We start from the raw sequence: 22,415 nt of genomic DNA, 5'->3' as shown, positions 1-22,415 counted from the left end.
TTGTGGACATTCTTCTGATTGGTTGGTGGTGAGATGATCGGGAGTCAACATCATCAACCTTTTAGTTCCAACTGGGCTATGGACAGCATACAGTTAACTTCTTCCACCTGGTGGGGGTTTCAGTAGCTGCAAAACAACTCAAAGGATATGGCTCAGAATATTATCTACAGCCCTTGAGAAGGAACTAAAGGGCCTTTGTTCAATGACTGAACTATTATTTTGTCTCGTTTGACTGTTTTCCTTTGTCTGTTTTTCTCACTTCTCAGATTAAATTTATTTTTTGGAACTTGAGGAAGGCCTAGGAGGCTAAAGTTTTTCTACAGACAAGGGGCAGGCAGAGGACATGGTTGGTGGGTTGGGGGCGGGGGGGGGAGTCTGTCCTGGGAAGGCCCCATAGGGTCCTGCTCAGTTACAGTACCAAAGTGATTGTTAAAATTTACTAGATTTATGAATGGAATTGTAAAATTTGTCAGTTGAAGGAAAAACAAGGTTTGGGGATTTCTAAATTTAATACATTGAGTATTAGTTTTAAAAATCAAATGAACTTCATTTCTGCTCATGAATGCTACCCAGAGGACATAAAAGAGGACTTAAAATGTGATGGTGGACCATGGAACCTGAATGAAACCAAGACGCGCCAGTAGTAATGGGTTCCATGTGCTAGACGCCTCAGAATAAAGAATTGTCATGGTAGGGGTCATCCAGCAACCAGAATCATGGGAGTTTCAGTGAGGGGTGCCTAGCATTGGAGATTTAAGAGGTGGGGCAGTTTCTGGCCACAACGATAGGGGTGTGACCAAGGGAATGAGTGGCCTATTGAAGAGAAAGGACTGTCATTGGAGACGAGGCGGTCAACGACCTGATAAGACAGATGCTCATTTTGGATGAATGGCCAGTTTTGTACAACTCAAAGGGAATACTGCTCACATAACCTTCTATGTGAACGGCGCCTTTGGCATTGTGCAGTGCACAATCTGCATAACTGTAGGCGATGGTTCTGCTAAACCCTGAAGTCACCAAGTACGATGACAGGAGTACCTGTGGGGAGGTGAGACAGCAGGTAAAATTCTTGGTAAGCAAAAACAGAGTGAACAATTGTGGAGTAGTTACTATATGCTTGGTAGTGTTCTAAGCACTTTCCCAATAACTCTTGTGAGTTCAGTACTTTTATTATCATCAGTATCATTTTACAGATAAGAGAAACAAAAGAAATGATAAAATCTGCTCCTGAACACATTTCTTCAAGAGTGCCACGCTCTGCAAATTCAGTTGCAACTAACTCCGGGCGCGCTCCCCGCGCTCTTCCTCTCGCCGCTTAGGGCGCCTGCGCGCGGGCCCGGGTGACCGCCGGCTGCCCCCGCCGCCGCCCGCCCGGCGTAGCGGGGTCACGTGCTGGCACGGGGCGGGGCCCGCGCGGGGACGCCTGCGCGCTGCGGGCTGACCAAGCCGAGCTTACCCTGCGGAGCCGGTGCTGGATCCCGCGGCCGCTGCCTCGTCTTCTGTCGGCTCCGCCGCCAGCCGGGGCTCGGGCCCGGGCCCGGGCCCCCGGGACATGGCCGTCCGGAGTGCGCAGGGTGACGGTCCCACCTCCAGCCGCTGGGACGGCGGCGCGGGGAAGGCAGGTACGGAAGCCGGCCGGGGCGCCGTGGAGCGGCCTGCGAGGACGGCATGAGGGACAGGGGCGGCCCGAGGGTCAGGGGACAGCTGCCGGAGGAGGGGGCCGGGGAACCCGGGGCGACCGCGCGGGGTGCGAGAGAGGAAAAGGCTGAAGACCCGGGTCACGTCTGAAGTGGAAGAGAGCCTGGAATTGGGGGTCAGCGGATGCTGAGAGGACCGGAGGAACCCTGGCTGCAGACCCGCGCCCCCAGTGGGAAGGACGGGGCGGGCGGGGGCCCCGCGTCCCACCTCGTCGCATCTGGAGAGGAGAATTGGGTCTCCCTGAGAACCGAGGCCAAGCCTTGCCCCCGACCGAGACTGTCCGGCCACGTCCGCAGGCTCCGGGGGCCGCCTCCCTAGTGGTCAGGCCGGTTTCCCAAACTTCATTCATCGGTCGCAGTCTGGAGTGACGCGGTGTCCGTGGACCACGTATTTCTTTTAATTACCACGAAATTCACCCTTTAAAGTGTACAGTTCAGTGGTTCTTAGTACATTTTTACAAGGTGGGGCAACCATCGCACTGTCTTAATTCCAGAGCATTTCTAATGCCAAAAAGAAAGGCCATCATTCCCCAGGCCCCATTCTCCACAGCTCCTGGCAACCACCAATCTACTCTGTCTCATCCTGTGCCACCTATTTTAATGTTTAATTTTGAAAAAAGCGAGTCTCTCTATTTTTTTATACTGTCTTATACTAATTTCCATGAAATCATGGTTTCGTTGTGCGCTATGTTTTCAAATATGTTTTACATACAGTTAATAAATGGAGAAAACTAAGGTAACTTTCCCACTTTTCCATCCTCTGGTGGGTGGTGCCCATAATAGAACCAACCACATATTCAACCCACGTTTTGATGCAGCACCCGGTTATTCGCATTTTGTTTCTCTGGGTTCATTTTGTTATTGCCCTTTTCTCCTATTCTAATGCTGCATGGAAATGGAGCTCATTCCTAGTATTACTCCTCTAGGCCCTTTGGCCTTGTAACCCTTTGCTGGTGTTTGTATAACATCTGTCCTCATGGCATAATAGTCATTGCCTCAAGTGGTATGGGTCTTGTGACCTGATGTAGTGCAGCTGTGCCTAGGTTGCGAGACTTTATCCTTGTTTCCTTGATTTTGCTTCTTTGGATAAGTGGGAGGAATTTAGAGATGAGAGGGGTTTGTTTGTGTTTTTGTTTTTGTTTTTGTTTTGTTTTTAATCATATAGGGGAATTGACAAAGTTACTAATACTATTAACTCTCTTTCGTAGAGGTTATGATTAGATTGGTTTACTCTCTAGAATATTCTCCATTTTGGGGGTAGTCTTTCTTCATATGTGCTTGTCTTTATTTTTCAGGTAGTTAATGAATCTCTGCTAATTTGGGTACTGTTTGTTGCAACTAATTAGTACCTCCAAAAACAGAGTTTCTTTTATTTTGTTTTTAATAGGAACCTTACTCAGAATAAGGTAAGGTTTTCCTCTCCCACTGTATTTCTCTGGTACAGATATGAAGTTAAGGCATAAATTTTTTTTTCAAGCATAAATTTTTAAGTTAATTTCCAATGTCAACATCAGGAGTTCAAGGGGTGGAGCAGGGGGTGTCTGTCTGGGATGATCTCTTTCTGACTTGCTCTTTTTTTTTTTTTTTTTAAATTATTTATTTATTTATTTATTTATTTTTGGCTGTGTTGGGTCTTCGTTTCTGTGCGAGGGCTTTCTCTAGTTGCAGCAAGCGGGGGCCACTCTTCATCGCGGTGCGCGGGCCTCTCACTATCGCGGCCTCTCTTGTTGCGGGGCACAGGCTCCAGACGCGCAGGCTCAGTAGTTGTGGCTCACGGGCCTAGTTGCTCCGCGGCATGTGGGATCTTCCCAGACCAGGGCTCGAACCCGTGTCCCCTGCATTGGCAGGCAGATTCTCAACCACTGCGCCACCAGGGAAGCCCTCTGACTTGCTCTTTAATTGTTTTGATTAAGGCTAGCACTGCCTATTTAAGTTCAACTTCTGTTTAAAGTCTGTAAAGCTTTCTTGACATGCAAGCTTAAACCAAATAATCATTATGGAATTTTATTCTTGCACATAAGATTCATTTATTAAGCGTGTAGATCATTTACCTGATCTAAGTCACTGATATGTATTTTGCTGATCTGGAAAAACTTTTAGAGGAAGCATAGCTAGTGCTCATTTTTAGCCATTGTCCTTTCCTGTGTATTAAGTTCCCCAAGCCAGATGCTTTTGAAGATAACCTGTTGCTCTAAGGAAGCAGAAATCTCTACCTGAGTTTGAGACAATAACAGACTCAGCCATCTTTATCTGAGTTGTTAAGAACTACTGTTTCAGTGCTTCTTATTTAAATGATCATTTTAATGGAGAGCAGGCCAAGTAGTATCAATGTCATTACTTTTTCCTTTGTTGAATGAATTACTTTTCAGGCAGCAGGGATTTATTTATAGCAGTGTCTTACATTTTGCAGCCAGCTCTAGAATAGTCATTTCATTCTGTCATGGTTATGAAAGCCAAGACCTTTATTATAAAGAAATTCGGAACATATCAGCTTTGGAATATATAATACATCTCCCTTATAAGTGGAGCAATTTACAAATTGGAGAAGAAAGGATTCAAGGGGATTTGAAAATGTGGGCTTTTATCCCAAGCCCAAATATCGCATTCTCCAGTCCAGAAATGTGTCCTACCCCAAAATCCGTATGTAAAATTTATCTTAAAATAGATAGACATTAATTTTAACCTTTTTCCAAACATCCCAAGAATAACTCTGACTTTCCTCTTTCTGAGGTGAAGAGGATATGACGTGTAAATTAGTTGTTCATTTGAGACTCTGCAGAACCTCTTCTCCCTCATTGTGTAGTCTAGCAGTTGAACTCATCACTATGTAATTTATACATCTCGAGCTCACTTGAGTTTGCTGTTTTCTCCTCCCTTTTTATGTCACAGTCAAAGCCTGTATGTACGTTAGGTGCAATGAAATATTTGTCTGTGGGTGTGGCACACGTAGGAGTGCCTTCTTCATCTGCCACTAACATTTAATTGCTAGAATATGGGATTGAGAAAGGCGATATTGGGGTCTGAACAGACAGCCACTAAAATCCACAATTGAGCAGCATTCTACTCTGGGAATCACCAGTAGCTTTAGAAAAAGGTCAAAGTGCCTACAAATCTATGTAGAGTTCTCTGGTGTGGATATTCTTAACGGTAATATGGGGAAAATAATGCCATTTAGTATAGGCCAGTTTTTCCAGAGGAACAATATAGCTAAGCTAAATTATTCGTTCTATTCCGCTTGTATGTGTTGAGTTCCCACAGAGCATCAGAATCAAGATAATAGTAGTAAATTTTGAAATGCAGGATTTAAGTAGAATCCAAACAGAGTTTTTAGAGAAATAAGTATTGGAGCTGTGGTTTGGGTTCAGAATTAGTTAAAATTTTGGCATATTATTTACCAAAACCTACTGGAAATCCAGCTGATTGCAAACAGTTTTATTTCCTCCAAGATATAAACAGTGGTTTTCCTTTTCCCCCAGATTGCTGAATAGCTTAAGTGGAAAGAGGGATAGGGTGGATATATGTCTTAAAAAATTGACGAAAATTTTCCATACTCTTAGAAAACAGGTTAACAAGGTTTCTAAATGTCAGCTACCTCAGTAAATATTTAGTATTACCATTTAAGTGTTCTTAATTTATGATGTGTAGAAAGTACAAGAACACTCTAAGTTAAAAAATTTTTTTAATATCTGATTTTTTTCTTTGTTGGAAATTAATTCAATTCCTGCTCATATTTTGTCTCAGCCTATGTTGTTATATAAAGTCTTTTCTGTTTTCTGTGTCTCAGTGATCCCTCTTTGGAAACATACAGCCTTCTCTTCCAAAGGATGGCCCTTTGACCCAAAGTAAAATCCCTCCCTGTCTTCCCCTTCAGTTGAGGATAAATCCAGTCCAGACTCTTCTATTAGCTACATTTACTGCAGTCCTTCCAGCCTCTCTTCCTTTACCTAACACTTTAGCCTCTTGGAATTTTTCTGTTTTCAGGGCATGATGTTTCTTTCATGTGACAGGGTCTTTGCACGTACTCTCTGGAATGCTCTCCCTTCAGCGCACTCTTCGCATGTGCAAACTTTTCTTTAAGGAGGTACCACAATATATTCTTGGTGAAGTCTTTCCTGATTGCCTCAGAAGTAGTTATTCTTTCCTCTGGGTTTTCATGATTCTTCATGGTTCTATTATATCATGTATAATAATTATGTCACTCCCTACTGTGAGCCTCTCAAGGGCTGGGAGAGAGTCATATTCATGTTTTTATCCCAGTATGGTGCTTACTACAAGTAGTTGCTCATTAAATGATCGACTGATAAGTGAATGGATAGATCAATGGACAGATGGATGGATGGTAAGCACTTTGTAAATAAACATTTGACTAGTTAGGTGCTGTGCTGACAGGAAATTGGGACTTGATTTTTCATGATTTCTAGGTAGAGTAACCATTTAATTTAGCATCCAACCTGGGACATTTTTGAGAGTGCAGATGGGAGGAGGGGTTTGCTATGAACAGTTATGCCAGGACTATAGGTGTAAACCAGAAATCTCTCAGACAAACTGGAACAGATGGTCCCCTACTAGGTCACCAAGGAAAACAACAGTCTAGCCAGGAGAACAGGTTTACCGGGGTGAAAAAGCACCTGGTCCTGTCTGCACCTCCAATTGCATGTTAACTCCAAACCAGTTGGTGCCTCTGTTTATATGGTTTATGTCACGGTTCTCATAGATAGGTAACCAGGGCCATTAGTACCAACTTTCATTTGCGTTAATAATGTGCAGCTTTATCATGGAAACAAGTTGTAGACTGTTGCCTCAGAATAGAACAGTACTGAGGAAAGCTGCTTAGTGTCTGTTCTAAAACAGACATCTACCTTCTGATGTTAGTCCCTTCTAAAGCCTAACCTACTTCCACTGTTATTCCTCTCTAAAGCCTAACCTACCTTCCAGTGTTATCTTCCACTTTACATTAACTCCAGTGCCCTGCACCTAGTATATGCTACATAAATATTTATTATTATTATTTTTTTTTTAATATTTTTTTATTTGTTTAGGCTGCTCCAGGTCTTAGTTGCAGCACACAGGATCTTCATTGCAGCATGCGGGATCTTTAGTTGAGGCATGCGGGCTCTTTTAGTTGTAGCATGCGGGCTTCTTAGTTGTGGCATGAGGACTCTTAGTTGCAGCATGCATGCAGGATCTAGTTCCCCGACCAGGCATTGAACCCCACCCCCCTGCATTGGGAGCATGGAGCCTTACCCACTGGACCACCAGGGAAGTCCCCATGAATATTTTTTAATCAGTTCATTTACTGTTAAATGAAAGGGCCTCTGTTTCTGTCTCCACGCCTTTCTTCTGCTCTCCTCCCAGCCTCTCAGAATCCTCCCCTTTCTTTTTAAATTGCACTCTTCAGTAATGCCTTCTCAGATTAGCCTGACCCACAGCTGTCTGAACTCTTGGTGTCTGCACATACCTTTTTTGGGCAATTATAGTGCACTGCTTTGTGACACCTCTTTGGTGTTGTCTAGTTTAACTTTTCTTGTGTTTGTTGTTCCTAAAATCAGCCATTCTGCGTGAAAACTCTGACAGCCTATTATTACCCCATTATTTTAAATAGAAAAATTATAATATGCACATTAACCACAGACTCTCAACCAGTCTCCTAAAAAAGTAATTTAAACACAGCAAAATGCCTGTGTATAAATAAGAGACTACCACATAAGGATATAAGATGCTTAAAACAGTACTTCCTGATCATCAGTAGTTAATATGGTTCTTGAGAAACCGTTGCTTTGTATGCAGTATCATGCCTCTCTTACCACTAGCCACACTGGAGGCCCAAGTATACCCTTTGACATTCTACTTTTGAAAATATCTCCATGTGATGCTGATGTTTTACCAGTTGTATTAGTGTGTAACCAGAGACTTTTTCCACGTGTGGTTTTTTTTAAAAAAGTAATATTGAGGACTTCCCTGGTGGTGCAGTGGTTAAGAATCCGCCTGCCAGTGCAGGGGACATGAGTTCGAGCCCTGGTCTGGGAAGATCCCACATGCTGTGGAGCAACTAAGCCCGTGCGCCACAACTACTGAGCCCATGTGCCACAACTACTGAAGCCCAAGCGCCAGAGCCCATTCTCTGCAACAAGAGAAGCCACTGCAATGAGAAGCCCACACACCGCAACGAAGAGTAGCCCCCGTTCTCCACAACTAGAGAAAGCCCGTGGGGAGCAACGAAGATCCAATGCAGCCAAAAATAAATAAATAAATTTATTTTAAAAAGAGAGAGAGATATGTGTGCTCTGTAAAGTTTAGCATTAAGAAAGCACAATCATTCCATTAGGAAAAACCGTTAGATATATCTGAATGTACTGAGCATTTATTATAATTGTAAGTCCTTTTGTGTTACTTATATGGCATATCTCCTTAGTGTTTTGCACACTATGTGCTAGTGAAATATCGGTAGATTGACTTTAAATATACCTACCTTACCTCAAACTAAGTAAGGAGATTGAGCCCTGAAGAGAAAATGTACAAATGCTGAATATGTGCCTAATGCCCTTTTCCCTTCTGTTTTGCAGACTTTAATGCCAAAAGGAAAAAGAAAGTGGCAGAGATCTACCAGGCTCTGAACAGTGATCCCACTGATGTGGCTGCCCTTAGACGTATGGCTATCAGTGAAGGAGGGCTCCTGACTGATGAGATCAGGCAGAAAGTGTGGCCCAAGCTCCTCAATGTCAACACCAATGACCCATCTCCTATATCAGGTAATTAGGGGGAGGTGCTGTGAAGCGGAACTTGTCTGGGAGGCAGGGAAAAAGAATGCCAGGGTCGGGCTTCCCTGGTGGCGCAGTGGTTGAGAATCCGCCTGCCAATGCAGGGGACACGGGTTCGAGCCCTGGTCTGGGAAGATCCCACATGCCGCGGAGCAGCTAGGCCCGTGAGCGACAACTACTGAGCCTGCGCGTCTGGAGCCTGTGCTCCGCAACAAGAGAGGCCGCGATAGTGAGAGGCCCGCGCACCGCGATGAAGAGTGGCCCCCGCTTGCCGCAACTGGAGAAAGCCCTCGCACAGAAATGAAGACCCAACACAGCCAAAAATAAATTAATTAATTAATTATTTTTTTTAAAAAAAGTATATTCTGGGTATTCCCTGGTGGTCCAGTGGTTAGGACTCCATGCTTTCACCGCCGAGGGCCCGGGTTCGATCCCTGGTCAGAGAACTAAGATCCCACAAGCCGCACGGCATGGCCAAGAAACAAACAAACAAAAATGTATATTCCAGTTTACACTCACTTAGAAGTGGGTTGTAGGAATATGTATTTTAACAAGAATCCCACCTAATTCTGATGCACATGGACTGCATTCTGAGAAACATGGGGCTGTGGGAAGAGATAATACCTCTACGGTCCTTATAAAAACAAAAAACTTTTTATGAGGAAATACTAAGACCATTTTGAATTCTAAAATTCTGTAATTCTATGAAAAACTGTTACAGTTGGCCCCTCCAAGGATTCAACCAACCATGGATCAAATATATTCTGGAAAAAAAAACCTCCAGAAATTTCCAAAAGCAAAACTTGAATTTGCTGTGCTCTCCAACTATTTACATAGCATTTACATTGTATTAGGTTTTTTTAAAAAATTTATACTTTATTTATTTATTTTTGGCCACGTTGGGTCTTCGTTGCTGCGCATGGGCTTCCTCTAGTTGCTGCTAGCAGGGACTACTCTTTGCTGTGGTGTGCGTGCTTCTCATTGCAGTGGCTTCTCTTGTTGTGGAGAATGGGCTGTAGGCGCGTGGGCTTCAGTAGTTGTGGCGCATGGGCTCAGTAGTTGTGGCTCGCGGGCTCTAGAGCCCAGGCTCAGTAGTTGTGGCACACGGGCTTAGTTGCTCCATGGCATGTGGGATCTTCCTGGACCAGGGATCAAACCCATGTCCCCTGCATTGGCAGGCGGATTCTTAACCACTGTGCCACCAGGGAAGTCCTGTATTAGGTTTTATAAGTAATCTAGAGGTGATTTAAAATATACAGGAGTTGTAAAACAACTATACCCCAATAAAAAAAAATAATAAAAAAATAAATTAAAAAGTATATGGGAGGATGTGCATGGGTTATATGCAAATGTTACACCACTTAATACATGGGACTTGAGCATCTGTGGATTTCGGTATCCTTGGGGGTCCTGGAACCAATCCGCCTCGAATACCAAGGGGCAACTGTACTTATTTGCAAGGCCCGTGTAGTAAAAAAAAAAAAAAATTGCCTTAGAATACAGTGCAAAATACAAAAGAAAGTACAGCAAAACAGTGAATCCACTTTGTCATTTATTCACTCCACAAAAATTTATTGCTTTCCTGCTGTGTTTGGCAAAAGTCCAGGTGCTGGGGATTCTTTCATTCATTTGGCAAGTACTAATTGTGCTCCTAATGTGTGCCAGGTACTAGAGTTGATTAAAACAGCCTCTGCTGATAAAAAGTTCACAGTGTTGTGGTACAGCCGAGTAGATGGTTTTTTTGTTTGTTTGTTTTATTTTTTAGTATACCTATTTATTTTATGTTTTTTTTTAAATTAATTAATTAATTTATGGCTGCATTGGGTCTTAGTTGCGGCACACAGGATCTTTTGTTGCAGCGCTGGTTTCTTCTTCATTGCATCACACAGGCTCTGTTTCAGCGTGCAGCCTTCCCTCTAGTTGTGGCATGCAGGTTTTCTCACTCTAGTTGTGGCACGTGGGCTCCAGAGGGCGAGGGCTCTGTAGTTTGCGGCACTCGGGCTCCCTAGTTGAGGCACACGGGCTCAGTAGTTGTGGCGCGTGGGCTTGGTTGCCCCACAGCATGTGGGACCTTAGTTCCCCGACCAGGGATCAAACCCACATCCCCTGCACTGGAAGGCGGATTCTTTAACATTGGACCACCAGGGAAGTCCCTGAGTAGATGATTTAAGTTGCCCCTTGTTATTATCTTTGGAACCGGGCTGCCTCAGAGCAGTGATCTTTTTGTTGGAAGGAAAAGGCATTGCTATATTCACACTCTAAATCCTGAGATGGTGTTCTGTGAGATTCCAAATTTCCCATATCTTTATAAGATGAAGTCTGTGTATGCGGAAGTATTATACAGGCTCCTCTAGTAAGTTTTGATTTCGGTTATGAAGAAAATGTACACTTTTATATATATAACAGCTAGAGACTGCCTCCTTACTTTCAGTTGGGCTTAACAACTGAACACAAGTACTAGCTCCTGTTTGCAGTGTCTTAGTTTTAGAATTGCAGGGTCAAGAGAGGTTAGGTTCTTTTTTATGTGAGTTTATCTTAATACTCCTTTCTGAACAGCTCAGTGTTCCCTAGACTTTACAGATGTTAGAGTTTTTCCAGTGGTCTGTGGTTTCCACATTCATGATCTTATTTGATCCTTACAGTAATCTGAGAGGTACATATGGAAGGGAGTAATTCCCAGTTTACAGACGTGGACTTTGCAATTCAGAGCAATTCCCGGTGACACACAGTAGCGGCCTGCATGCAGCTCCTGGCCTCCTGACTTCTCCTCTGCGGCTCTTTGCACTCTGCAGCCTCCTGGATAATCTGTGTTCCCTCCTCTTATGGTCATCATGCCTTGCGTGAAACAGCGTGATTGGAACTAAACCAAGAATTCCTCTCCAAATGTTGTATCTTGAGTCATGTCCCCTTCAAGAAAAGCCCGAGTATGTCTTTCAGGCCTTTTATGTCATGCCAGGATGTTTTGCTCCTGATGTGGCTTCCCAGACATTCTTGCAATAACATGTTCTTTTTCCTTCAATAGGGAACGACCTACGACAGATGAGCAAGGACTACCAACAAGTGCTCCTGGATGTCAGGCGGTCTTTACGGCGGTTCCCTCCTGGTGAGACACGCCCTCGGTCTTCCTGGGTGGGGGGTGGTGGGGTGGCTTCTGTCCCAGTTGCACTTACTTTCCTGTGTTGGTGCTTGCTTGTCCCAGGAAGTTTCCATCCCAGCACAGAGCGTGACCACATGCAGGACCCTACCTCCTCAGGGACCCATTGTGCTCCCAATCTGCCGCGTCATTCTTTCACTGTCTCAGTCAGTTCAGAACCCCACTGTGAAGGCCTGAGCCTAAAATAATGTCTTTTGGCCTAGAGGTGGTGAATGAGAGAAGAGGGTTTTTCCCCCTTCAGAGCCTTAGAGGAGACTTTATAGGGATTGCTAGAGCCATCAGTCTGGCTTTAAAGAGCAGATTGGTTTGGAAGTGGTCACTATAACAAGAACTATTAATATCTTCATTTATAAATAGCGGTATCTTGAATATACATATATTGGGGCCCTTGGACTGGAAGGAAGGCCAATCACTACATGTTTAAAGAGTCTGTTCCTAAAATTGTCTCCCCATTCCCAGGAATAATGAGAAGAATGACCATTGTCTCCACTTTCACAGTGAAGGAAACTGGCCAGCAAACCTCATCTATTTCTCTTCCTTTGGCAACTCCGCCTTAGGTCCACGAAGAGAGGAGAATTGCTAGAGGGAACAAGAGCCTCTAAACCCATTTTCTCACTCTTCTGAACCCATGCTCTGGCATTGGATTTTGTCTGTTAAAGGGCCTCTTTCCTGCTTGCACCCTTGGTTCCTGGAAAGGCTCTTGTGATTCCTTTGTAGCCAGTAGCCTGCCGTCTTGGTTTTGATAAACACATGTGCCTATGGTCCATTCGCCTTTTCCTATCCTGCTGGTCTTGAGGAGACCACATACGACAGATGCATTCCATATTTTTCCCTAGGTAACCTGTTTTCCCTCTGAGCCCTTTATTCCTCTTCCATTTATGTGACATCAGTCTATGATATTATTCTTGTAGGCTGAACTTTCCATGTGGTTTCATATTTTTTTACATTCACGTTCTTCTGAGCTTAGCTGACCTCTTTTATACTGAAAGTTCAAATAAGATATACTTTTTTTCTCTCACTACTTTCATTACTTTACCTATCCATAGTAGTTGGTTTACTCCATGTTCTTTTTTATCTTTTAGAGTATGCCTTTTTGAGAAGGGGTAGGTAGAAACGGGCAAGAGATGAGCTTCACTCTCACCTAAAAACCTTTGTTGAGTTTAGTCTGGGCTCTTGCATTAGCTGTTTTCTCTCATAAGATCTGTTTTTGACTGGAAAACCTAATGGTGTAGGAAAGCTGTGCTGTGTGCCGTTCTTCTAAAACAGGTCATGAGGCCAAGGGTTGGCATTTTTATACTAAAAGCCAGATGAGCTGCGGAGCCACACTGACCACTGCCAGAACTAGGTGCATGCGCTGAAAGATCTCCCGAGACAGTCTCTTCTGTTTCCAGCTGCATCTTTGGATCAAGGAGATCAGTACTTCCTGTGATATTTAGTTTGTTTCTGAGGGGAACATGCATCTATTACATTTTTTGTTTTTATATAATTTCATACCTACAGAAAAGTTGCAAAAATAGGACAAGGAATTCCCCAGGTGGCTTTTACACAGATTTTCTTATATGTCAACCTTTTACTATGTTTACCGTAGTATTGCTTTCTCTCTCTCCTTTGTGGTACACACACGCAAATTTTTTTCTGAACTATTAAGAATAAATTACACACATGGTGCCCCTTTATCCCTAAATATTTCAGGAATATTTTTTAATGTTTTTAAAACACAGTTCTTATTACATAATCACACTTAAAATCAGTAACACATTGACAGTATTTACTGCTGTCTAATACAGATTTTATTCAGATTTCACCATTTATTCCAATAATGTTCTTTATAGGAAAAGGAGATACAAATTCATGCATTTTCCATTCAGTCTTCATATCTCTTTAGCTTCCTTTATTCTGGAATAGTTCCTTTGTATTTTATGACAGGCCAGTTATTTTATAAAATCTCCCTCAGTTTGGGTTTATGTGGTGTTTCCTCCGTCTAAGATTCAGATGATGAACTCTTGATAGGAATTCCACTGAAGTGGTGCTGAGTTTCCCCTGCAGCACGTCAGGGGGCACATGCTGTCCACTAGTCACACTACTGGCAGCATGACCTGTGGTGACTTGGGTTTTAAGATGGTGTTGGTTGGGTTCCCCCACTGTAAGGTAGCCAGTCTGTGGCTCTTTCCTACATGTCAGGCAGTATCAACAGTGTGTGGATCTTGATGTGTTGCCAAATTGTTGTAATTAATTTTCTTTTATTAAACACTTTCTCTGCTAATCCACTGCTGACCATCTTCCTAACCTCTGTGTTACTAGGCTGCTTGCCATGTTCAAGTGCATCTCCCCTGCCCTCCTCTCCCCAGGCATGCCAGAAGAACAGAGAGAAGGGCTCCAGGAAGAACTGATCGACATCATCCTCCTCATCTTGGAGCGCAACCCTCAGCTGCACTACTACCAGGGCTACCACGACATCGTGGTCACATTTTTGCTGGTGGTAGGCGAGAAGCTGGCAACATCCCTGGTAGAAAAATTGTCTACCCATCACCTCAGGTACCAGCACAAAGGAGCATAAGAGGATGGGTATCACTCCTCAAGTCCCCCTGGGGATAACTCCTCAGCCCATTTCCTAGTCAGTGTTTTCAATGGTTTGAACCCCACTCCACCCTACTGCCCCCAAACCCTGATCCCAGTATTTGGTCTGACCAAGCTCATTGAATTGTCTCCTTCTAGGGATTTCATGGATCCAACAATGGACAACACCAAGCATATATTAAACTATCTGATGCCCATCATTGACCAGGTGAATCCAGACCTCCATGACTTCATGCAGAGGTATATATGTGTCTACATATATGTGTGTACATACACACACACCCCTCTTCAGCTTTCTCCTAGCCTTTGTTTATTCTTCACAAGTCTAGCTCAATTGCATCATCATCTTAGGTTGATTAGTGTTAAGTTCTTCCGAGTTGTCCTTTCCAGTTATCAGCCATCTGGATAATTCAGTTCTGTACACAGTCTTGGCACACTTTTTGGGTGCTGTGCTTTTTGGGGGATAGAAGAGATGTCACAGCCCATGCCCTTGAGGAGTTTACATCTAGTGGAGGGAGGTGGACAAGGTAAGTACACCAAGGTAGACTTTGAGGTTATTGCTGCAACAGAAGTACAGAGTTCTATAGGATCCAGAGGCGAGAAAGACAAGGCCATCTGTGGGTTGTTTTATTCACCACATACCAAGGAGAAGAAATACTTCTTTGCAGTTCTCGTATGATTTTTCTCTTCTGTTTAGTTGGAAATGTGTCCTTGGCCAATGCCTGCCTCTCTTTAAAAAGGAAAAAAAAAGGCTGTGTCTTAAGGTGTTACAGTCACCTCATGTTAACTGTAAAATTAATACAGTTGTGTTTTCAAGCCTGAGAATATGTGCCTGTGCCCCCTCGAAGGATGGACTTTCTCAGAAGGAAAATGGTGGTGTAGTTCTCTGAAAACAGCTAATTCTTGTTGCTGTAGTTGATGTTTGTTGGCCATTAGGAGAGCACCCAGGGAGATAAGGCCACCAGGACCCTACTGTGGTATTAGTGTCATGATGTTGGGTATATTGTAAGGACTTTCTGTGTTGTGAGGAGAAGATGCTGAATTTGTAGGCGGCTGAAATTTCCAGAAAGCGTGTTTCTCAAACGCTTTCTTCACACAACACTGAGGACAAAGAAGGCCCAGGGAGGGGGAAGGGATGACTCAGCAGGGAACCTAACATCTGGACTTCCTTGCTCCTAGTGCCGAGGTGGGGACCATCTTTGCGCTCAGCTGGCTCATCACCTGGTTTGGGCACGTCCTGTCTGACTTCAGGCACGTCGTGCGGTTATACGACTTCTTCCTGGCCTGCCACCCGCTGATGCCCATTTACTTTGCAGCTGTGGTAGGTACAGACCATGAGCCAGCAGCTTGGTGTGCATCCTCCAGTCCAGCTTGATCATGTTCCCTAAAGGGAAACCTGGTGATTATGGAAAGATGCAAAAGACAGCACTTCCCGGGCGGGCGTCTCTGGACACTGTTCTGTGGAATGTTAGTGGGAGAGTCATGGGAGAAAAAAATGTTCTGTGTAACAATAAGTTTGGGAAATGCTAGTTAAACAGAGTTGTTAGATTTGTTTACTGCGTGATTCTTTTGAACCTTTAAAATGCTCATGTGCATTGTGAATTATCAGGGTTTCTGTTGACAACTCCTGGAGCTAGTACAACCCCAACTCCGGGTTTAAGTAAAGAAGAAGTGTGGCATTATGATAGAAAGCTGAGATGGCTTTTAGTCGGGGTTGAGGGGCCCCAGTTATCAGAGGGGCCTGAACCATCAGGCGTGAGAGTGGAGGTGGGCACTCACAGCGCTCTTCATTGTCCTTGAAAGGGAGCAAAACCATTCTTTCTGCTGTTTTGAACCATTTCTTCTGTGCTGGAGCTAGGAATCTCCAGTAATCCTTCTTCTTTCCTTCCTCCTAAAAGAACCTCCTTCATTTAATTGGTCAGCCTTTCACATCATGGGGTGGAAGTTTGCCTCAGCAGGAAGGGTTTACCCAGTGGGAAAAGTGCTCAGATATGTACATCATTACTTCCTAGATGAATACAAGAATTTGCTGAACTTTTGGGGTGAGCCCTGTTTGGTACCAATTTAAATTCACCTCTAAGGAGAATGAAATGAAGTGGCCAAGGCCCTGTATGTTCTGGTCTCTGATGCAAGGCCTTGCTCCCCACAGATCGTGTTGTATCGAGAGCAGGAAGTCCTGGATTGTGACTGCGACATGGCCTCAGTCCACCACCTGTTGTCCCAGATCCCTCAAGACCTGCCCTATGAGACACTGATCAGTAGAGCAGGAGACCTCTTTGTTCAGTTTCCCCCGTCCGAACTTGCTCGGGAGGCAGCTGCCCAACAGCAAGCTGAGAAGTGAGTGGGGCCACGGCACCGGATGAACCAGGGGTGTTCGTTAGTGAGCAGAAATGATGGAAGACTGTGTCTGGTGGGGACGGGGCTGTGAGTGGTGTTTCCAGAGACCTGTGCTTATGCTAGTGGAATCCCCACTTGAGACTTCATGGTCTTTATAAGAAGAGTTTTCTGAGCAATGGCTGTCTCTGCCCTCAGCCTATTTAATCTAGTTTTTTCCCTTCTTCTCTCATCCCATTCCGTTCTGTCTCCTTCTCCTCTGCAGAACGGCAGCCTCTACCTTCAAAGACTTTGAGCTGGCATCAGCCCAGCAGAGGCCTGACATGGTACTGCGGCAGCGGTTTCGGGGACTTCTGCGGCCTGAGGAGCGAACAAAAGATGTCCTGACCAAACCAAGGACCAACCGCTTTGTGAAGCTGGCAGTGATGGGACTGACGGTGGCACTTGGAGCAGCCGCTCTGGCTGTGGTGAAAAGTGCCCTGGAGTGGGCCCCAAAGTTTCAGCTGCAGCTGTTTCCCTAAATGCCTGAGAAGACACTTCCTCTTACATGACATCAAGGTCTCACCCTTCCATGGACAGATTGGGAGGGGGTGGAATTTCCTTTATTAAAAGGGTTTCTGTCAAGGGTTTTCTATTCCTGCACCCTTCCCCCCGTCCGTGGATGCCTTTGCTTCAGAGGCCAATAGCAGAGCGTGCGTGACGCTGGGCACTCGGGTCCTGAGCACAGAACTCTTTCTCCCTCACAGTGGGCTTCTGAGTGGGCTCTCTGCTGCCTCCTCTTGTGTTGAGGGAAGTGGGTTTCTGCAGCTCCCGGCTGCCTTTGGAACCCGCTGGGCCTGGTCACTGGGGAGCATCTTGGCTGCTCGTGGTAAGCTGGACCACTGAATGCCCTCCTGGCAGCTCCTCCCATTCTGACTGCTTCAGCCAGACAAAGAAGGACGGAGCTGCTGCTAAAGAAGTCAGACCTTGGAATGAAGGCGAAGGGGCAGAGAAGGCCAGCCTGGGAGCAAGATTGGCCCCTTTTAAGAACAGCTCCATTAGCTGGTCAGAAATCTAAGAGACACATGTGAACTAGGTTACTAGGTAAATCCTCCCTATTTTCAACCTAGAAATCACTTGGGCATTTCCAGTCAAACAGGAAGGAATGTTACGTTTTAGGGCGCAGACATAGGCTGGTTTTTGCCTGCCTTTTTTTTTTTTTCCTCCTTATTCTCTTCCACAAGCCACATGATGATGCATATAAAAGACACTTTTACTACTATTTTTAGAATTACATACACCCAACATGTAAAGTACCCGCACTTTTAAAGTAATAGTTCCTTCATGGAAAAAAAAAATCGTTCTCGTCAGAAGGATGAGCTTCTAAAACCCTGAAGTTTCCTTTCTACTCAATTATTTAACATTTCACTTTAGTCAGAGTTGCTGTTTGTAAGCAGCCCCACACTTCCATAGTGCCCGCTTCTTCTCCAGCTTCCCTTCCTTCCCTCCTGTTGTCCTCCCGTCACCCTTCTACTCCCAAATAGGCATCCACTCACAACCTTGGCTTTGTTTTTTGGGTTTGACTTACCTCCTCAACTGCTGGTCTCTCCTTCCTGGTAGGAAATGTCACTGGGAACTTGTCAGCACCCAGAAAGGGACAAACTGCATCCTGAAGCGTGTGGTGGGAGCCTGGGACAGCCAGCTCGAGGCTTCCTAAGGACTCTCCAGGTCTTAGAGAACAAGATGGATACTCACTTCCTCTGGTACAGCTTTTCCTGTAAGCGAAGCCAGGTTTGTTTTAGATTAACTGTGGCTTGAAAAAAAGTGCCTTTTGCTGCTTTGAAGAACTGGGGTGTGTAGTATGAAGCAGCCATGTACTTTTATTTTCCTGGTCTGTTGCAGGCACTGTTCTCTCTTGGCAGGTGTTTTCTTAAAGTAAACATGCCAGAAGCACTCCACCCCACCACACCCAGACCTCCACATCCCCCCCATATGCCCACGGTGTGCAGAGTGGTTAGGAGAGGCATCTGTCTATACTGAGTTACACTAAGCACTTCACAACCAAAAACAGCTCAAAGTGGCAGGTCATTCTCCATAGCAGGAGTCCCACCTGGGGTTAGCATGATGTGGAGGATGGATTAGTCTAGAAAGTGGTAGATTCATCAAGACAAAGGAAATTCTTCCAGGACCTAGATGATGTGAGAAGTTCCCAGTCTTCTCCCACAACAAGTTTGTCCTCTTGTCATCTTTCCAAATGGGCAGCATCGGCCCCTCCTGCCACAGGCCCTTGGGCCTGTCTGTAAATACTGAAGGAATTGATGGGGAAGAGGAAGGGAGGTGCATGTGATCAGGGTCCCAAGGCCATGGAATTTTGTATCCCAGGAAGCAGGTGGCATTGACTTTTGTTGTGGCCTAGGAAGGAGAAAGTTCATTTGTTTTATAGCTTTTCTGACATCAGGATTATCCCCTGCCAATGAGAAGAAAGCAGCATCTTTTTACCTTCAAGTGGTTTACTATTCTGTAAGGAATATGTGTAAATATTTTGTACAGAGCCCTGTATGAAATAAACAGCCATATGTGGTTACTAATCTCTTCTGTCATTCTTTCCTTGTTGGAGTGGCTTTAGCTTTAGACATCTGGCCTTGATGCTCCCTCCCTTCCACCCCTGACCTGGAGATGTGCTGTATCTGTGGACTCCTGGTTGGCCTTGACTTGCCCGGAGAACTTGAACAGTACCTGCAGTCCTGTTTCTGTTTTTCCTGAGGCAAGAATCTACGTTGCCTGGGTTCATTGTTTCCTTGGCCCAGAGGGGAGACGTAAGGGGGCTGAAGGCTGAGCAGGCATCACTCGGCTTCCCAACCGTGTCCCACCACCATAGGCCAGCTGCCCGTGCTGTCCTTTGATTTGACTTGTGGAGGACACAGGGCTGGCCAGGACACCGCCCTGCCCCTGGGAACTCACCAGAGAACTGCATTGAAAGAGTAATTTGTTTTCAGTGGCAGTTTCATAGTTGATTGAATGTAAAGAGACTTTTGATAAATGGAAAACTGAAGGAAGGGTATGTGTGGTGAAATAAATATTTGGGTTTTGTCCCCACTTCTCCTGAAACCCTTAGAATTTTCTGAGTGATAGGAGTGTCTTTTGTTGTTCATAATGATTTTCTTTTGATCCCACCTGAGTTTATTCTAATGAAGCGAGTTAAGGTGGGACCCCTGGATAGCCTCAGGATGGCACAGGTCACCGGAAAGACCAAGTGATTAGAGAGTGAGAACTTTGAGCCCCACCACTGACCTCCTGGGAGGGGAGGGGAGGCTGGACATTGAGCACCGCAAAAACTCTTGATTCAGAGTTCAGGAGAGCTGCTGGGTTGGTGCACACATCAAAGTGCTGGGAGGGTGGCATGGCCCGAGAGGGCTTGGGAACACTGCACCCTCTTCCCCCGTTCCTTGCCCTATTCATCTTTTTTATTTGGCTCTTCCTGAGTTGTGTCCTTTATAATAAATCAGTACACGTACGGAAAATGTTTTCTTGAGTTCTGTGAGTACTTCTAGCAAATTATTGAAACTGAGAGGGTTTTGTAGAAACCACTGAACTTGTAGTTGGCCAGGCAGAAGTGTGGGTAGTCCGGGCACCCCATTTGCAGTTGGATCTGAAGTGGGACAGTCTTGTGGGACTGAGCCCTTTAACTTGTGGCATCAGATGCTAATTCCAGGTAGTTAGTGTCAGAACTGAATTGAATTGTTGGACACCCAGTTGGTGTTGGAAATCAGAGAAGTGGTGTCAGAAAATACTGCACAACATTCAAGGCTGAGGTGGAATTAGTGTAAAAATAATAGCTGAATAACAAGTGTGGGTGTTTTGTAGAAAGATGGAGTGGGCAATGTCAATGGAAGGGGCTCAGGCCAGGGAGAGCTTTGAGCTCTGTGGAAGGGAGTTGGGAGTCTCTGTAGGCAATTTGGGGGATGAGGATGGGCCATGACCAAAACTGGGTTTGGAGAGAGTTCCTGGTGACATGATGGCAAATGTGTTCCTTCCTGGCTGTGTGAGCTTCTTCAAGTCACTACATCTCTAGAACTCACTGTCAATGACAGTAAAATAGGGATAGTCCCATCCCACATAGACGGTTTAATGAACTGATGTTTGTGAAAATGCTTTACAAACTGAAGTTGTGCAAGTGTTTTGATTCCATTTCAGTGAACATTAATGGATCAATAAATGCCTTAAGCCAGCCTTGCACTTGGGCCCGGGGAGCTCATCCCTGGATTAAGTGACTGAAAGGAAGAATAGGCCAGAGGCTTTTGCCAAATCCAACTAAAAGATGATGGGGCCTGAGGCTCAGCCTGGCTTGCTTTCTTCCTTTTGCTGCTGGTGACTCCCTGCTGCCTTTTCTCCTGTCCTCACAAAGGCCCTTTACTTGCTAGTTGTCTTTTCTGCAGACTTAGATTTGGTTGGAATTTGCCAAGCATCTTTTGTGAGCTGGCAAGGCTGTGGGCTTGCCTCCAGCTTCCTGCTTTTTAAGTGAGTGGCTTTCATGGCAGCCCCAGACACTAGAAGACACGTGTTACTCTGGCACGGGCTGTGGGGCCCATCCACCACTTCCTGCCCACATTAGCAGCTGCTCTTTATCTGAGCAATGTGCTTCCTCTTGCCTTCCCCATCCCTGGAGAGAAAGATTGTGTCACACAAGCACATTTGGGACCTCCGGCTGCTTCCTCAGGTAGATGGTCTGAGTCCAGAGCCTGTGGGGTTTGGTTTCAAGTCCGCCCTGGAGAGTTGGTGCTGGGGCCCAGTTTGGGGTGACCCCTTGGGAGGGGGAGGCACCTCCACTTGACCCTGCAGTAGGGAGCACTTGTGAACCTGCCCATCTTAGATCCTTCACCCACTGGCATGTGAAGTATGGCGCTGAAGGTTAGAACCCCGGGACAGCCCTGTGCCCCTCCATTTGCCCTCCTGACCCCCCATTTGGCTGCAGCAGACATAAACTCGATGCGCGCCTTGGTGTAGATGGAGTGGGCCAAGTGAAAGACGCACGCAGCCCATGTGGTCCCCTCCTCTGCCAGCCTCAGTTTTGATACAGCCATGGGTAAAGAAATGTTTCATTAACACTTCTTAGTACTCATTGGAGAAAGAATGGTGCAAGGGCACAGGAAAGGCCGTGTGAGGAGAGCTGGGGGTGACGAGGACTGTGGTGAACTGGATCAGGAGCATCACGTGACTCTGGACCTGCCATGTGGAAATGAGGAGCCAGGATTACCAAGCTTCGACTTTTGCAAGAGAACTTGGGCATCTAGATTTTAATGTAGCATCTCCAATTTAAAAATACTGGCAACCAATTCAAATTTCTAAAACAATACTGGCTAGATTGTTTACCCCCTGTGGCTTGCTGGTTTGTACCTGTGCACCAAAAGAATGGTCTGCTTTCCTCCCCTACAGGCCCCTAAGGTTCACCAAGACAGGCCCTGGCAGGAGAGGGAGGAGGGAGGAGCCGGTGAGAGCAAGCGGTTAGCCCTGATCTGGGCCCCGCGCTCTCCTGCAGCGCAGCGCTGCTCAGCTTGCCGTTTCCTCCAGTCAGTGGCTCTGCCTGACTTTCTTGCTCCCGGGGCAGGGGTGCCCCTCATCAGCCAATGCAGAGCAGGAAGGCTCTCACGTTCTCTCACCTCTCTGCCGGGGTCAGCTCTTTTGAGCCTTGGCACCCAAGGACAGGGTGGCAATGCCTTTCCAGGGTCTAGAATAAGCCCTTTCTGCCCCGCCCCAGTGACATGCCCCAACTCCTGGAACCTGGAGTCCAGACCTTGAGTCGCAGAGACGCCCTCCGCCTGTTGTAATGATGATCCACATCCCGGCTCAGACAGTGTGCTGGCCTTCAAAGTGGGGGGTGGGAGGGGTGTAGGCGGGGTCAGAGAATGAGGTAAAAAC

General features: G+C 45.6%; 1 protein-coding gene across 1 annotated transcript; it reads left to right on the top strand.

The window, feature by feature from the left end:
- The first annotated feature begins 1,388 nt into the window (after nt 1-1,388).
- TBC1D20 (TBC1 domain family member 20) lies at nt 1,389-19,085 on the top strand. The gene is made up of 8 exons (XM_036826845.1): nt 1,389-1,622; nt 8,261-8,446; nt 11,478-11,558; nt 13,958-14,144; nt 14,325-14,426; nt 15,366-15,507; nt 16,336-16,523; nt 16,786-19,085. The coding sequence occupies exons 1-8, from the start codon at nt 1,553-1,555 to the stop codon at nt 17,039-17,041; spliced, it is 1,212 nt and encodes a 403-aa protein (XP_036682740.1). The 5' UTR covers nt 1,389-1,552; the 3' UTR covers nt 17,042-19,085.
- The last annotated feature ends 3,330 nt before the right edge of the window (nt 19,086-22,415 follow it).

Source organism: Balaenoptera musculus, chromosome 15 (assembly GCF_009873245.2).
Source record: "Balaenoptera musculus isolate JJ_BM4_2016_0621 chromosome 15, mBalMus1.pri.v3, whole genome shotgun sequence".
In the NCBI taxonomy this organism is placed as follows: domain Eukaryota; kingdom Metazoa; phylum Chordata; class Mammalia; order Artiodactyla; family Balaenopteridae; genus Balaenoptera; species Balaenoptera musculus.
Note: the sequence above shows the minus strand (reverse complement) of the source record. Positions and strands in the feature narration are given on the sequence as shown.